At 55.9% G+C, this 16,616-nt stretch overlaps 1 protein-coding gene across 2 annotated transcripts; it reads left to right on the top strand.

Annotated features, from left to right (window-relative positions):
• Window positions 1-485: 485 nt before the first annotated feature.
• On the top strand, window positions 486-16,616 carry PNPLA3 (patatin like phospholipase domain containing 3). Of its 2 annotated transcripts, XM_004771161.3 has the most exons (10): window positions 1,816-2,097; window positions 3,040-3,147; window positions 3,385-3,617; window positions 4,498-4,563; window positions 7,193-7,402; window positions 8,254-8,314; window positions 10,917-11,132; window positions 11,832-11,964; window positions 13,116-13,220; window positions 14,168-16,616. In XM_004771161.3, exons 3-10 carry the CDS (start codon window positions 3,405-3,407, stop codon window positions 14,256-14,258), a joined length of 1,095 nt encoding a protein of 364 aa, XP_004771218.1. In that variant the 5' UTR covers window positions 1,816-2,097; window positions 3,040-3,147; window positions 3,385-3,404; the 3' UTR covers window positions 14,259-16,616. The 2 variants fall into 2 exon arrangements, with proteins under 2 accessions (XP_004771217.1, XP_004771218.1); XM_004771160.3 differs by lacking the exons at window positions 1,816-2,097; window positions 3,040-3,147 and adding an exon at window positions 486-846.

The raw sequence follows: 16,616 nt of genomic DNA, 5'->3' as shown, positions 1-16,616 counted from the left end.
GTAAGTGAAACTTTGAAATGGAAACCTCATGTCACTCTCTTTACCACTTGCCACAAATTGAAACTATCTTAGGAAAAACTGCAGGAAAATCAACCAAAGCCGTTCAATTCTATTTAGATGCTGGTGCCTGCTTAAGGTTTGCTGTCCCCGAATGAAAAGGGAAAGGATAGTGTCCAAGGATGTTAAGGACCTAAGAGGGCCACCTTCACTTTCTCCCTGATTCAAGGGATGACAAGAAACGGAAAGGGAGCCCTCGGTCTTCAGGACATCCATTGCCATTGGGGGACGCACAACTGCTCTCCGATCCCCATCTGGGGTTGAGGCCCTCTTCTCCCTCTGCCACGGCCCCAGACTCCTCCCAGCACCCCAGCGGCGACAGAGGTGGGGTGAGAGAGCGCCCTGCCACCCCTCTCCGCCCCCACTGGGCGCCCGGAGGCTCGGCGGCAGGCCCGAGGGGCGGGGCTGCCGGCTGACGTCACGCAAGGACTGTCTGAGCGGCGGCGCCGTGGCCGGGCGGAGAGCGCGCTCGGGCCCGGAGCAGTGCCGGGCGGTCCCCAGACCCCGATCCCGACGCGGGACCCCTCCACCTGCTCGAGCGCGGGAGCGCGTTCGACTCCCACTGCGGGCTCCGAACCCGAGACCCCCGCCGTGCCGCCGCTATGTACGACCCCGAGCGCGGATGGAGCCTGTCCTTCTCGGGATGCGGCTTCCTGGGCTTCTACCACGTCGGGGCGACCCGCTGCCTGAGCGAGCGCGCTCCGCACCTCGTCCAGGACGCGCGCATGCTGTTCGGCGCCTCGGCCGGGGCGCTGCACGGAGTCGCTTTGCTCTCCGGGATCTCGCTCGGTACGTACGTCCGGGGGCCGCCGCCGGGGCTCCGCCGGGTGGAGCTGGGACGGGATACGGACACCGCGCGGTTCGTCCTGGGGTGGGGGGGGCGCCCATCCCCAGACCGATGCTACCTCCGCGGGTCCTCTTGCTCGGCGCGGGGTGGGGGTTTCTCTGGGGCCGGCCCGGGAGGGGGGTGCGCCTGGCCTCGGCTCTTCTGGGCGTGGGAACCCTAAGCGTATCTGCCCTACTGTGGCGCCAGGGCTTACAGGAAGCCCCTCGCCCCGGAACTGAGAGTGAGCTCAAACGGAGCATCGCGGAGGAGGGGGCAGGATGGGGGCGGGTGGGGAGGAGGTAAGGGTGGAGCTGGTCCCTGCGGTCCCTGCCATCAGGTCACAAGGCGCTGGACGTTTTGCTCTGGGTTGGACCCGGAGGGGGACATTTGGCTGTGTCCCTGGGCAGGCGCCGTCTTCCCTCTGGAGACTACAGGGACTGGAGACAAGCCTGGCCCCTGCTGGGGGTAGGGTGGGGTGTGCTGGATAGCGTTTCAGGAGGGAAACACTTCGGAGTCCTCCTGGGCAGGTTTACTGGTTTGGAGTGGAAGGGTCATGGGGGAGGTTGGGGGATGCTGTGGGGTGGGGGGCTTGGAGGTGGTACTAGACCTTTCCTACGGGCTGGGGTGGATCCCTGAACATCCCCCATACCATCCTTCCCCTCCAGGTCAGTGCCCTGGAAACGAGGTCCGGTGCATTTGAATCTCGTGCTAATTAAACATCTGTGTGTGTAGCTGGTGGTGGGAGGGCAAGATGTGGGCTTGTGCCCAGCTGGGCCAAACTAGGGTGTGGCCTGGGGTTCTGAGGCCCCGGGACAGGAACTGGGACAAGTGGCAGCTGGAGCTGTTGCCCCCCAAAACCCCTAGACGGGAACAGAGTGCCCCTCCTCTGACCCCTTTCAGCTTCCTTAGCCATCTACTCTTCGCTCTTCCCTGGGGACTGTGGCATTGGACTTGGCCGACAGGGAGTGACTTTGTTCCTGCGTGGCCAGGAGTCCCTGCCAGTAAGGTCAGCCCTGCCATTGGATAGGCTCCGTGAGCAGACCCTGGGCTGACCGGGAGGTGGGGATTGGGAGAGAGGCCCTGGCTGGCTTTTCCATTGATGGGAGGGGAGCAAAGGGCAGGAGTGTGGCCTCAGGGAGGATTAGACCAGCCACATGGCCAGTCCGCACACTCTGGGCTTTGGCCGCGATAAAAGACAGCCCTTGTATGTCAAGGTAACCTGTACTGACTCCAGGACAGAGGGGGTTCCTAACTGGCAGAGGACAGGTGCAGCCAGGGTCTGTACCCTGTGGGACAGGGGGAGGCTTGGGGACCACCAGGTCCTTGGAAGGTGGGGTCTAGAGGTTTTGGCAGGAGCTGCTCCTCCCATTCCATTAGCCCTGCTTTAAATTCCTGTCTCATTTGGGGACCACTGAGGGGCATTTCCTCGGGCCACAACTTGGAAAGAATTCCTGCAAGTCCTTCCAAGCCAAGTACTTGGTGGCAGAGCCCGGCAGAACGTGTCAGCTTTGCCCCTTCTGCCTGGGCTCAGAGGGGCCACATGTGTAGGGAGAGGCGAGCTGAGGTCAGAGGTCTGCCAGGATGGACAGGCTTATGTGTGTCCTTCTGCATCTCTTGATCTCCGACGGGCTTGGTCTTGGGCTGAGACTGGGGGCCTTGTATGTCAGGGCAGTGCGGATCAGCCGGAGGGCGTCCAGACCCAGGGGTGAGGCTTGACGGGGCATGAATGTGGCCTGTGCCCGTGAGACAGTGGTAATTCTGGTGTCAGAGGCTTAAGGGTAAGACTAGTTCTTCATGAGGAACCTTCTCTGACTTGAGGATATTACAGATGGTAGCTTATCTAATCCCTTGTGTCCCCAAAGTTAAAAATGCACAGTCTGAGATGGTGTGGGTCAGTGACTTTCCAAGGTCACGTGGCCAGTAAGAGATGGACTTGCCCTTGGGCCCCAGCCTGCACTGACTCTCTGCTTCCTGCAGAGTTCGGTCCTTTGTGCTAAAGCTCTGATGCTGGGGTGTTTCCACTTCGGGCTTTGGGGGATGGAGCAGAGGAGAGAATGCCTCTGGGCCTCGGGAGGCTCGTTCCTGTGGCGGGACCTAGGGCAGCGTTGTTCAGGAGAGATACAGGGTAGCCGTGTGTGTCATTTAATATTTCCCAGCAGCCACACTGAAAAAAAGTGAAAGAAGGGGAATTAATTTCATTGATCCAAATGCAGCCGGAATATTATCATTTGCGCACCTGATCAACACAAAACACGATTAAAGAGGTATTTTATTTATTTATTTTTTGTATGAAGCCTTTGAATTCCGACGTGCCGTATACGCACCTCAGACGGGAATGGCCACGTTGGAAAGGGGCCCATGACCGCACGTGGCTGCTTTATCAGCGTGGGCCTGGAAGCAGGCTGGCCGCTTCCTTGCCACCTGGGGTTCGGGTCTTGCCACAAAGCACTGCCATCGCCGGGGTGGCACAGTCCTTTGTGTGTTTGTCTCCTGCCCCCCAGACATCATCACGGAGATCCTCATGGACATCGCCCGAAGTGCCAGGAGCCGGAAGATGGGCATCTTCCACCCCGCCTTCAACTTGGGCAGGCGCCTCCGAAATGATCTTCAGACATACCTCCCAGACGACATCCACAGGCTCATCTCTGGCAAAATGTGCATTTCGCTCACCAGGGTGTCCGATGGGGAAAATGTGCTCGTGTCTGATTTTCATTCCAAAGAGGAAGTTGTGGATGTAAGCAGTTTGCTTATTTGGGCCTTGTCAAGTAAGAAAAGCTATTTCCCTTTGGAAGCAACACAGAAAAGGCTGCCAGCGGCCACCTGCCCCGTTTCTTAAGATGCAAAAGGCCCTGGCTGCCCAGGAGGCTGGCCGTCAGTGGTCTCTAGCGCGCATACATCCCAGAACGCTCCTAGTTGGTTTCAGATTCAAACACGACCTCCCCATTTTTCAAGACTTGGCTCGTGATCCCTTCTCCAGAGACCCAGTCGCACAGGTGTCCCACCTCCCACCACGTATACTCCTGGCACATATAGCATCTGTAGCATCCCAGCAGCCACGAAAACCTCCATTTAACCTTGTTTCTAAAAGCTTTTTCTGGATAGGCAGCACTGGTCCATTCCCATAGGAGCAGGTTTTTTTGCAGAGGGCTGGTCTTGCTTCCTGCCCCCTGCCGCCCGCTGGGATCCGCAGCATTAGCAATATCTGGAAGCTTCTGAAGCTTCATAGGCTTCCAGGCTCTCAGGCCCCTCCAGCCTGCTGCACCAGAATCCTGGGTGAGCCATGGACTCTGTGGTTGACCAGCTGTCCGGGCAATGATCTGTGTTTGCGAAGCCCTGGTCGGCTGTCTTCCTAGTCAGTCTGGGACTCTGTGAGGGCCCAGTGCAGCTCTCATGGGGAGAGGGACAGGGAGCTGATGTCCCAGCGTCATTAGGAGCTTCCACTTGGGCCCTGAAATACAAGTGTGTAGGTTCAGCTCGTTTATTAAAGCCCCCCCTTTGCAAAGAGCATCTCTGGCCTGTTGCTCTGTTCATCTGAAGAAGGCTGACGCGGGCCCCCAGGGGATCAGAAGGCAGGCTCCTCGGGTCTGGGGTTTCACTTCTTTTTGTCTTTGCAGGCCTTGCTCTGTTCCAGCTTCATCCCCTTCTTCTGTGGCATAATCCCTCCTTCCTTCAGAGGCGTGGTGAGTCTGCTTTTAAATTGTCTGCCCAGCTCCTGCCTGCAGGGCCCCAGCCACAGGCTCCCTGGGGCCTGTCCCCAAATGCAGAGCCTTTGCCTCTTGGCCTCTCAGACCGAGGTTCCCCAGCTGGCCCCCTTCTAGGTTACCTGGGCAGTACATCAACTTTCAGGTGGAATTAATTATCTCGCTATCTGAAAGGTAAGCGGTTTCTCTTATCTTCAGCTGAGCGCCCCAGATAGGTCCCCGCTGGTGTGGTTAAACTCCAAAGTGCTTCCGTGTCCATTCCTTGCTTGCGGGAGAGCTTTATTCTTAGCACTCCAGAGTCTGCGGCCTGCTCTGGCTCTGCCTTTGCCCTTTTAGGGCAAAGGGCTTTTGGGCAGAAGCTGCTGACAGGGCTTAGATTTGGTTCCATCCCACAAATATATGTTGTGACCGATGGCTGAGCCCTGGCAGGATTGGAGAGACACAGGGTATGCTGTGTTTTCTGAAGGCGCTAGACCAGATGCCAGGCCATGCCAGGCCACTGGCAGCCTCCTTTTAGGGCCATGGTGACCACCCCGGGTGATTCTGCTCCCTCCCCCCACCCCCGACCTGACCCCAGGACAATGTCTGGAGACAGTCTGGGTTGCCACAGTGAGGGAGTGCTCGAGGCCCGGGGTGCGGCTGACATCCCGCAGTGCGTAGGCTGACCCACTTCCTCCAAAATGACCTGTTCCTAAACATCTGTGGTGCCAAGCTAAGACATCCTGTCTTGCGAGAGCAGACACATCTCAATGTCCCAGGGCAGTGGTGTCCTCACACTGGAGAGCAAAGGCAGAGGCTTGTCACACCGAGCTTCCCTTTGCGCCTTCCCAAGCTTCCCAGCCCCATAACAGACACATGGTCCCTGCTTCTGGATGCAAAAACAAGCCTGGAGCTGCACAGGGGTCCACCCAGAAGCCCACGGCCTCTGCCTGGCAGACACACCCAGACTGAATCCCCTCTCCGGCACATGTTAGCTGGACCGCTTGGGATGCGTTTCTTTCTCTTTCTTTCTTTTTTTTAAAGATTGTATTTATTTATTTGACAGAGATCACAAGTAGGCAGGGAGGCAGGCAGAGAAAGAGGAGAAAGCAGGCTCCCTGCTGAGCAGAGAACCCAATGCAGGGCTCGATCCCAGGACCCTAGGTTCATGACCTGAGCCAAAGGCAGAGGCTTTAACCCACTGAGTCATCCAGGTGCCCCTGGAATGCATCTCTGAACCTTTCTGAGATGAGTTTGCAGGACGAGGGCTCCTCATAGTGCAGTGTGGTCGAGGTGTTGTAAGGCTCGCATGAGCGAGGGCCCTGAGCTGCTCGGCACAGAGCCTGGCCCAGGGGAGCTTGCAGGAAGTGGGGGCTGTTTCACCACCAGGGGAGATGTCCCTGCCTTGCCCATCTGGCCCAGGCTGCCTCAGTCCCCCTAGAAGTCGGGGGGTGGGTCACACATTCAGTACCCTCCAGTGAAACCCACAGAGAATCAGAACACCTCCTTCTTGTGATTCCACCCAGCCAACTCAGAGGGTTACGATAGGAAAATCTGGAATGAATAGGAAAAGTCTACGTGACAAGGCGCATTGGACTTGAGACTACTCTTTGCGTGAGAAACGGTCAGCCTGCTTCCTCCCTAGTGTTCCCTAAGGTTCCAGACGTTCCGGTCCATGTCCCCTTCTGCCATGAGGTTTCTGAGGCTTCCCTACATCTTCCATGGGAATTGTGTGGCTATGATTTTGAAAATACTGCATATACACGCGTGATCATCTTTTGGACTCAAGGCAAGACTCTCTGGATTGGCTAAGGCATGGCTGAGCACGGGTGGTTCCTCTCTGGACTGGTTGTAGATCTTGGGGAGGACGGGCTGTGATATTTGCAGGACTTTCTCTGTGGGTATCGACAGCGGGGCTAGGATGGCTGGGATTTGGGATTTGGGAATTTGGGTATCATTCTGGACACTGCTTTGAGCGATGCAAACTTTGTCCATATTGTACCCAAGCCTGCCTGTGCCAGCCAAAGGTTGTCAGAGGGGATGGATGCAGGAAAGCTGTTGCTCACAGCTAGGTTGTGAGTTCAGAGGGGGTTTCTGAAGGCTGCCCTGGACCCAGGTTCGCTGCCATTTGAGTCTCCAAAGCTCTTCAAGACGCTGGTTCTGATTTTCCAATCAGCAAAGGAGGGGGTCTGGAATTGAACACAGAAGAGACCTTCTGTCTCTTGGAAGGCAGGGTCTCTATCGTACCCTGAGAGCAGGGCACACAGAACCCCTTTCGTGCAAATTACACGGGCACATCTATAGGTACCTGCCTATAGATGCCTATAGGCTTTAGACTTGGCCAGCACAATATAGGCTGGGCTCCAGCTTCTGTCTGCCTCTTTGCCCAGTACTTTTTGTGCAGTGCACAAACTACACAACAGTACAGAGCACGTTCGAGTGCTAGCCAAGAGCCTGGCCTAGCACAGAAGTGCTCAGTAAGGCTTTGTTGAAAGTGTAGTTCTGGAACCTTGTCTCCCCACAACATCAGCCTGTGGCTCTGAGAAGCCTCTACCCATAATCTGAAAAAACCCAGAAGACGTCAGCCCAGAGCTTCTGACAGTATGTCCTTTTCTCCTCCCCATTAAAGCGATACATGGATGGAGGACTAAGCGACAATGTCCCCTTCTTTGATGCCAAAACGACCATCACTGTGTCCCCCTTCTATGGGGAGTATGACATCTGCCCTAAAGTCAAGTCCACAAACTTTCTTCACGTGGACATGACCAAGCTCAGTCTGCGGCTCTGCTCTGAAAATGTCTACCTCCTGATTCGAACCCTGTTCCCTGCAGACCTCAAGGTGAGTTGGGGGCTGTGTGTTCTGGGGGTACAGCTCCTTTTCGCCTCCCTGCTTGCCAGGAGACCTCCCATTTGTTCTTTCCGCAAACAGAAACAGATCTCCCTCATCAAATAGAAAGTCAGGGAAGGGTTTCCGGCAGCTCAGGGCTGCCCCACTCTGCCCATTGGAGTCTCCTGGGAAGACTTAAACAGCCCTGCAGCACAGATCACATGTCCAGGGGCTCTGATTTTTCAAATCAAAATGCACCCCCCCGGGTGCACCCAGGGGGCAGTGGTATTTTCTTTTCTTTTTCTTTTTTTTTTCTGTTATCCTGATGATTCGTCTCTGCAAGTGTGGTCAAGAACCACACTGCATTTGGTGGTTTAATCTTTCTTGCTTGTTACCATCAGGGGTCTTCTCTTCCTAACATAAAGAAAATGTGTGGACCATGTCCACTGATGGTTCTCAGGGGAAAAAGAAGGCAGCATGGACGCTGTATCCCCACAGCGTGTGCCCCAGGAGAGAGGGGAGGCTGTGCATTGCTTTGCATGTGGGGTTTGTATCCAGATGAGTGGAGAAGGCCATTGTTAATTGTCCTGTGACAGCTCGAACAGGACCCCGTATTTGGGAGGGTGGAGGCTCATCCGGGGACCAAGGGAGCCCAGAGAAACCAGTGCCTCTCAACAAAGGCTCCGCGGACAGGGCGTCCTTCGAGCCTGGTCAGGTGTGGAAGCGAACTTCTGTCCCCTAGGAGTGCGGAGCCCTGTGTCCAGCCTCGCTGTGGCCGCGCTGGGCCATGGGAGCAGCTCCGGGCGGGGAGGGCTCTGCTCTTGGTCTCTGCACTGCATTTACCTTACTTGATTCGTTGCCAGGTGCTTGGCGAGATATGCCTTCGCGGCTACTTAGACGCCTTCAGGTTCTTGGAGGAGAACGGTATGTACGCTGCGGGCGAGGTGAGAGCAGACAGGGCCTTTGAACCAGCTCTGCGCGGGCAGTCGGTCACCCGTGGCTGGGGTTCCGTAGAAAGCCAGCGCTCCGTGTCCTCGCTCAACACCTTGCTCAGTCCCCTCATTTGCCCCGGGAGCCAGGAGATCTTGGCCCCACTAGACAAATGGGGAGACGGAGATGAGCCGGGGACCTCCCCCCCCCCCGTGTCCCCGCCCTCTACCCCTGCAGTAACCCCGTCTGCTCAGTGAAGGCAGTCCTGTTGGTTTTTCTTTTCCCCGTAAACTATGTTGAACCTTTAGATAAACAAAGGAGGGAGTTAAGCGGGTTCCTGGCCCTAGCCCCAGGTGGAGAAATCAGGTCATGTGGGTCTCTGGCCACGCCCCCTGAGCTCCGCTGTCCGCTGTCCTTACCGGAGGGAGCTGGGCTCTTGCCAGTCTGAGATGTATTGGGGGCTGTTCGTCTTCAGGGCTAAGAGTTGGTTTCCCTGTTGCTTCTCTGTACGAGTCTTTGGCAGAGACCAAGGAGCGGCAGTTAAAAGGTCGCGCTGTATTTCTCGACACGGACAATGCGGATTGGCCTCTTCAGCGTGCCAAGCCAGTGGCTGGGTGCTGGGGTACCACCGGGAAGGGGCAGGTGTGGCTTCTGTCCCTCCTGGAGCTTAGCCTGTGGGCCAGGTGGGCCAGGAAGCAAGTGGAAGGACCGTGTGTGCCAAGTGCGCTGACAGGAAGCCACAGGACACAGTGGCATCACAGGGGAGGGGTCCGCGTGGCCCCCCGGGGGAGGGGAGGGCTCCAGGAGGATGTGAATTTGTGTTGCAACTTGGGATGAACAGGAGTGTTCTGGGCGTGGGGGCCGGGAGTGAGGGGCGGGGGTAGGGGCCACTGAAAGATGGGCGGCGGGGGGGGCAGGGGCCAGGCCTGGACCCGGTGGACACAGTAGAGGTTTGCATCCTGCAGCTGTAGGGAGCCACTGAGGGGCGCTGAAGCAGGAGTGGGGGAGGTCAGCCGAGGCCTTGGGCTGCCCGCCGAGAGGGTGAGATGCTGGTCTCCAGGGGACCCTTGAGGCAGCTGAAGGGTCATCGAGGGCCAGGGCAGTGAGGGTGGTGCAAGGGGCCCGAGGGAACAGGCCTCGCGGGTGACCAACCAGAGATTCTGGAAGGGCTAGACTCAGGAATGAGGTCGCGGCTTCTGGCTCTCGCAGCTGGGGTAGGGGTGTCCTGCTCCCTGGCTCAGGGCTCTCGGGAAGGGGAGGGGAAGCATTCTCGGGGAAGCCTGGTATGCTGTGCATGGGTCGGTGGGTGTGCAGAGTCCCAGGGCCATCTGGGGGCAGCTGTGCAGGAGGGAGCTAACTGCAGGGCCTGAAGTTCTGGAGAGCAGTCTGGGCTGGGAATGCAATGGAATTTGGAAGGAATCTAGGAATCAGGGACAGCCGCAGAGCCCTTAGGGGCACACTCAGGTGACACAGTGACTTTCATAACTAGAAGCCTTTGGGCAAACCACCTCCCTCCCTGGGCTTCTGTGTCCAGCCTGTAGCCAGGGGAACGTGGATTAAATGCCCAGGGGATTCTTGGTAGTTCTGAAGATGGGCCTTGGCAGCCTCTGGGTTGGGTTGGAGTCTAAAGATATAGGTGAGTAGATTCTGGGAACAGATTCTTTGAAACATTCCTGAGGGAGGGTACAGTCCTGGCAGATGAGGAGGATGCCTGATGAAAGTGGGAAAGATCTATGGGAGCAGAGGCTTTGAAGGCCCCTGGCACGGTGTGGATGCTGGTCCCTCCAGGAGCCCAGGGGGCAGCCGGAGGCTTGGCCAAGGGCCCGGTCACGAGGGTGGTGTGGAGATCAACCCGAGGAATAAGGCACAGGCATCTGGGAACACTCCTGGTCTTCCTAAGCAGAGGTCGGGAGCAGGAGGAGCCCCGGGGGGCAGCGTGGACACCTGGAACAGCCTGTTCCCTTGACCAGCCCAGCGAGCCAGTTCTCTGAGAGCGGGAACCACTCACTGGTATCAGCCAGTGGGTCCCAGCACCGGGGGCGGGACCTGCCCAGACTCCCTCACCCAGCACTGCTTTCAAAGCCACACGGTGGAAGAGCGGCATCTTTAATGTCAGACCTGGGTTCGAATGCTGCTCTTGCACTCACAGGCTGTGTGGCTTTGGGTGAGTCTCTTAACCTCTCTGTGCTTCTGATTTCTCAGCTGAAATGGAGGAGCAGAGAGACCAGGGGTAACAGTCCTAATTGTTACCAAGTTCCTAATCAGGGGCCTGAAACACAGCCTCACCAGTGATTCAGTGATTATAAATTAGTTGTAATTCTTATCTTCCACCTTCATAAATGCACCTGTGGCTGTGGAACTCGCACGGCTAGTGAGGGATGGCGCCTCAACCAAACTCTCATCTCTCTGGCTTCAAAGCCCCACACTTGTTCCTCTCGGTTACAAAAACCTATCTACCCGCCCTCATTTCTCCCATGGCAGGCCCGCGGCTCCCCCGGGGGCTGCCTGTGTCCCTGTCATTCTGCGGGTGCGTGTGTGAGTAGGGTCCCCTGCTGCCTGTGTTCACCTGCTGGCTGGTTTCCCGTGTCCCCGGTAGGCATCTGCAACAAGCCCCATCCGGGCCTGGATTTACCCTCGGAGGAGGCGAAGACCCTTACCTTCCCCTGGGGACACAGGAACCCGGAATCTGGCCCAAGGGTGTCTGCGGAGGGGACGAAGCCCGAGGGAGACGAGCTGCTGGACCACCTGCGTCTCAGCATCCTGCCCTGGGACGAGCGCATCCTGGACAACCTATCGCCCAGCCTCACTACAGGTGCCGACCGCGCGGGGGTCGGGGGGTGCTGAGGATGTGGTTTCCTGTGACACAGAGAGACTGAAGGGACTCTTCAGTCCAGAACCTTCTGGTGGGCCCTTCCTCCAGAACCCCTCTCTTCCTGCTTACCCGCTGCAAAGCCTTCTTTCTTGAGGAGTCCCCTTTCCCTGATTTCTCCTTGCCTCCAGACCTGCAGTTTTGAATCTCCATTGAGTGGCGATAGACTTTATCACGTGATCAGCTATTACGTGGACAGGTGTGCACACCAGCTTTCAGATCGAGCACTTGGAGAGATTCAGAGCCGCGGGGGACCTCATCCCTGGTCCCAGGGCTCTAGCACGTCTGTTGTGCTAATTCACTAGCCAGCACTTGGTGGAGGGTTCTGGGCAGAAGGAAACAAAGTCCAGCGGAAGGTTCAGGAAAAAACTCAAAAAAAATCGATGGGGATATTCGAGAAGTTTGTGTAGCCCTCCCAAAACAGTTGTTATTTAAAAGAGAGTGGTTCACTGAGCACCCTGTGTCCTGTGGGCTAGCCGAGGGCTGTTCTGGGAAAACAACTCATTTGATCTCATTGGTGAGTGCTTCTGAGTCTTCGGATGCCCGGATTGGTGTATTTCGCGGAAATTCCAAGCAGCCCCTGGGGAAGGTGGTTTGGTTTTTGCTCTGGTGGGAGACACACCTCCACGTTATATTTTTCAGCACTGAATAATGCAATTAAAGTGAAACATGGACAAGTGAGCAGGATTTACGATTTCTTACCGGTTAAGGTCATGTCGTATGTGATGCTGCCTTGTACGTTCCCCATGGAGTCTGCCATCGCCATGGCCCAGAGGTGAGCCTTTTGTGTGGCTTTGTGCTTTCCTCCCAGGGTTGGATGGAGATGGAGAGAATCCACGTAAGGGCGCTTGACCTGTGGCCTGGCTCCGTGTAGAATGCCACGGAGCCCACGGTCCACAAGGAGTGCCCTACAAGGTGCCTCACAGTGACCCCTCTAAAGCCGCCTCTTTTCTCCAGGCTCTCATTTGCCCCTTCTTAGTAGGTGTACACTTCCGTTTCGGGATTTTATTCATGGAACGTTGGGAGGCACACACTTGAATCCTGGGTATTTGTTTAACCTTTGCTTGCTTGCTTTCTTTCTTTTTTTTTTTTAAGATTTTATTTATTTATTTGAGAGAGAGAGCATGAGAAGGGGAAGGGTCAGAGCGAGAAGCAGACTCCCTATGGAGCCGGGAACCTGATGTGGGACTCGATCTGGGGACTCCAGGATCATGACCTGAGCTGAAGGCAGTCTCTTATCCAGCTGAGCCACCCAGGCGCCCCCAACCTCTGCTTTCTTTAGATTTATGTTGGTGTTTACGGTCTTTTTAGTGAGTCGGTGGACATGGCTTTTGGTCCATCTTGTAGAGGCCAGACCATCCTTCCGAACGCAGCTCGGTTCTCCTGACCAGACCCCCTCCCCACTCTACTGAATTAGCTGCTTGTTCCCTGACACCCCTGTCAGGGGTGAGGCCCCATCTGAGCTCAGCAATGGATCCATTTGTGCAGGGGTGGGGGCAGGGGGTGGGGAGTCCGCTGAGCTGGCGTGTGGCCCAGTGCCGCAGGGCTGTGCGGGCTGGGGAGGTGCCACCTTCACTATGAGATTCTCTGCGTCAGCTTCAGGGGGTACCGTGCCACAGAGAAGCCTGGAAAGCCCTCCTCTTTTATTTCCGCGGATAATCCCTTGAAGTTTCTGGAGCCCCACGTGACCTGACTTCACTTTCGGGCTTTTAGGGAGGTTTGCCTTTCATGTCATGTGCCTAATCTGCTTTCTGGGACTGATCAGATTGGGGTTAGATGTGAGTCTGGCAGTTTCGCTGGACAAAGGGCATTATTCTAGGGTACCTGCCTTTGGGTTTTGGTTGTAAGTGTGTGTTTTGGCTTGTTTTCATGCATGTCCGTGTGTGTGTGTGTGTGTGTGTGTGTGTGTGTGTCTCTCTCCTATAGACTGGTGATGTGGCTTCCAGACATGCCCGAAGACATCCGGTGGCTGCAGTGGCTCACCTGTCATGTGTGCTCTCGAGTGATGACGCAGCTCTTCCCCCACTCCAGGTCCGCGGCTTTGCGGGGGCGGGGGGGTTGCCTATTTATGCAAATTCCCATCTGACCTCAGCTTGCTGAATCATGGTGTTGGGGGGCCCTGGGGGTGGAACCCCGCATTCTTCATTGCTAACACAGCCCCTGGGATGCTGCTGCTTCTGAATTCAGAAAACTGATTCAGAGTGAAGAAGGGCTTTGTTGCAGCCATAAGGGTTGTTGGGTCTAATCTTGAAAATCATGGCCCTTGGCGGTCTCACCTGTTCCGTGTGGGTGATCTTCATCTCCTCGCTGGATTTCTGTGTGGCCTTTGGGATGGCACAGTGCTGGTCACATGGTGGGCACTCAGGAGATGGGGGCTCAGTGCTATTGGCAGACACAGAAGGGTTCAAATTGGGGCAGTGGAAGGGTCTGGTTTGCAGTGGGCAATGACTCTTGTGGCCATGGGAAAGAGCTCTCATCGCCGGGCCATGGGGAGGCAGGTTCACGAGCTAGAGGGCCACTGCACTGGCTCAGGCAAGGGATGAGGAGGGCCTGGTCTCACTAGAACCTGTGGGATGGAGCCGTTTGCAGGCTCTAGAGCCAGAAGGAGGTACCAGTTGCAAACCCCGGGGTCTGCCTGCATCCCGAGGGAGTGGAGCTGCTGGTCAGGAGGAGGCGGCCTGGGGATGGCGCTGCAGGCTGGTGGCTGAGTTGGTGGTCTACGTGGGGCCGGTTGATGGGCTCCATTGTGCCTGCAGACATCCAGTGGGAGCGATCCAGTGGCTGGAGGGCCACCAGTTTAGATTCCCAGGATGGTGACATCAGCCCAGCATGGGAGAGCATTGTGGTTTTGGACACCACCCCCCTGTAGTGACCCAAGCATGCATGGAGGGCCTGGTGGTGGCCATGCGTCCTTGCTGAGACCGAAGACCTCGGAGCAGCAGGACAGTGGCTGAGTCAGTATCCTTCACCTGTTTCAGATTGCGGACGCAAGCAAACGGCCAACAGCCTTCCCTGAGGGACGTGAAGGCACTGCTCCTGTCCCTGCTGTCCAGCAAGAGCCGGAGCTGAGGCCGCTGAGCGAACTGGTCCTCCTGTCTGGCCTGGTGTTTGGGGGCTGGAGCTGCAAGGGACTCCTCCTTTCCCGCTCGCTCTCCTCGTGCAGATGCGTTCCTGAGTCCATCGAGGAGACAAATCTAGGACACTCTTTCGCAGGCACTTCCCGATCTTTCTGCAGCTACGCCCACACTGGCTTGGATGCGCCCGGGTTTGACACACAGGGTCCTGCCTTGGTGCTGAAATTATGGTTTATTGAAACCAAAGGCAAACTACTGTTTTTAGGAAAAGCTAGGAAGCTACTTTTGGTGTACGTGTTGGTCTAGAGCTTAAGGAAGCCTGCTATTCAAGCATCTGAGTCTGTTAGCTCACTTGGCTGGGAAATGACACCAGGGAGCCCATGGCGGAGGGGCCACCTCCAACCGCCGGGCAGCCTTCCCACCGCAACATTCCGGAGCATCCTCTGTTGTGATGGGCTGGGGCTGTGTGGGGCTGGGGGCTGGGTGGGGGGGACTTACGGCTGGGGGTTGGGCTGCCCTTTGTGCAGTCTTGGGGTTTAGAAGGAAAAATAACGTGACCCCATTTCCCCAGACAGGAAGTGGTCGGTGTGGCAGGAGGGGGAGGCAGCGTTCCCCAGGGAGGGCACTGACGTGGTGGGCCAGTAAAAGATGCTCACTTATTTACATTTTGGAACACTTTTTTGACCTAGCCTAAATATTTGATAGAGTTTTGTATAAACTACAGAGAGTCTTATTATCTGTTGCATTGTGCGTTATGTGAATCAGGGAGGTGTTATTAAGTCTTACCAAAAAAAAAAAAAAAAATGCAGTGCACAGCACAGATAGGCATCCTGGGCTCCCAGGCCTTTACCAGCACAACAGATGGGCTTGTGACCTGTGCCCCTTTTTTCTTAATAGCCCCTGCCCATACTCCCAGAGCCTTAATGGAGACAAGCAAGAGATGGGCACCTACGTTCTCCCCAGGTGGGATGCGTTGGCAAGCACAGAGTAATGTCACTGCAGGTGAAATGTGCTGCTTTTCTGATTTATGCATTTGAGCATAACCAAAAGACAACAGCAATAAGCTCGAAATCCTCAACATTGGCAAAACATGCTACATCTCTCACCTGTACTGAGTCGAAGAACCAGAAGGTTCTTCTGGGAGTCGAAGAACCAGAAGGTTCCAACACAGCACTTTCTTACAAAGACAAGATCTTGAAAAGAGGAATGTGGTTCTCAGGGCAGCCTTCATGCGAGCCTGTCCCTTGAGCTGCCATGAGACTGTGGACACCTTGAGGCAGGCTCCTTGTAGGTGTACGGAGCCACTGCCCAGCACTCAGAATCCCCACCTTGCGGCTCCTTGCTGCGTCATTGTGTCTTGGGGACGTGGGTACGGAGGCTCCCGTTCTGATGGCGCTCCCCTCCAAAGGGAGGCAAGAGGGGCGAGAGGCAGGCTCTCCCAGCTGCTTGGAGCCCCCAGAACAGAGCACTGCCCCTTGCTTGCTGCGCTGGTCGGGGTGGGGGGGAGGCCAGGCCTGACACCCACCGGGCCCCTCAGAGCACTCTGTCACACGTCCTCCCGAGCCCCTGGTTCTCAGGTTCCCCGATGAGCTGTCTTTCTTTAGGAGCGCTGCAGGACCCCGCGGCAGACAGGAGCACACTTAAGCCGTATTTTCAGTAACCGTTGTATTTCTGCATAGTCCATATATAGGCTAGTTCCTCTGATTGTTCTAAGGAAGGAATTGTGTTAACAGCTGATAGGATCACATGCAGCTGCTTTTCTTGCTATGTTTTGAACTGTTCCAGCTCCTCACAGTGAGCATGTTTTATGATTGTTTTAAAAACGTGTGCTAACACAGAGGTCTCCACTCCCCACCTGTGCCTTACTGCCCCCCTAGCCCCACACCTCTCCCGCTCAGCTGAAGTTTCTGATCAGCACGGAACAACATTCTTTGAGTTCAAGCAAAGTTCAACCTTATCAAGGTTGAGTTCAACCTTATCAAGCAAAACTCCTCATTTATATGGCACACTTATGCTCTGGTGTACACTCCACAGGAAGAGTCAGGGATGATGACCGTGTGGTCCAGCGAATACCGGGGAGCAACGGTCTTTATTTGGTGAACAGGTAACAAAACTTGGTGCAGAGCGTGAGCCTCGTTTTGTTTTTAAAAAAACAACAAAACAAATTGTGGATGTGGATGTGTGCACAGAGGAAAGGTAGGGAACGTATCCCCCAGGACTGACAGTGGTGGTCATTGGCCATTGTCCGTAACTGCAGTCCATTTGTTGTGCTTGTATGTGGTTTTCAAATTTCTGTGGTCAACGTTTCTTTCATTGGAAAATAACTCACAATAAATGTGACTTTGAAACCGTT

The sequence above is a fragment of the Mustela putorius genome, unplaced genomic scaffold (assembly GCF_011764305.1).
Source record: "Mustela putorius furo isolate JIRA1106 unplaced genomic scaffold, ASM1176430v1.1 tig00000738_pilon_pilon_pilon, whole genome shotgun sequence".
In the NCBI taxonomy this organism is placed as follows: domain Eukaryota; kingdom Metazoa; phylum Chordata; class Mammalia; order Carnivora; family Mustelidae; genus Mustela; species Mustela putorius.
This window is presented reverse-complemented; position numbering and strand designations above follow the sequence as displayed.

Coding starts and splice junctions, on each gene's coding strand:
- PNPLA3 (XM_004771160.3), top strand. CDS start 660: ATGTACGACCCCGAGCGCGGATGGAGCCTGTCCTTCTCGGGATGCGGC. Junction 8,315..10,916: donor CAGGTTCTTGGAGGAGAACG/GTATGTACGCTG, acceptor TGTCCCCGGTAG/GCATCTGCAACAAGCCCCAT. Junction 11,965..13,115: donor GCCATCGCCATGGCCCAGAG/GTGAGCCTTTTG, acceptor TCTCTCCTATAG/ACTGGTGATGTGGCTTCCAG.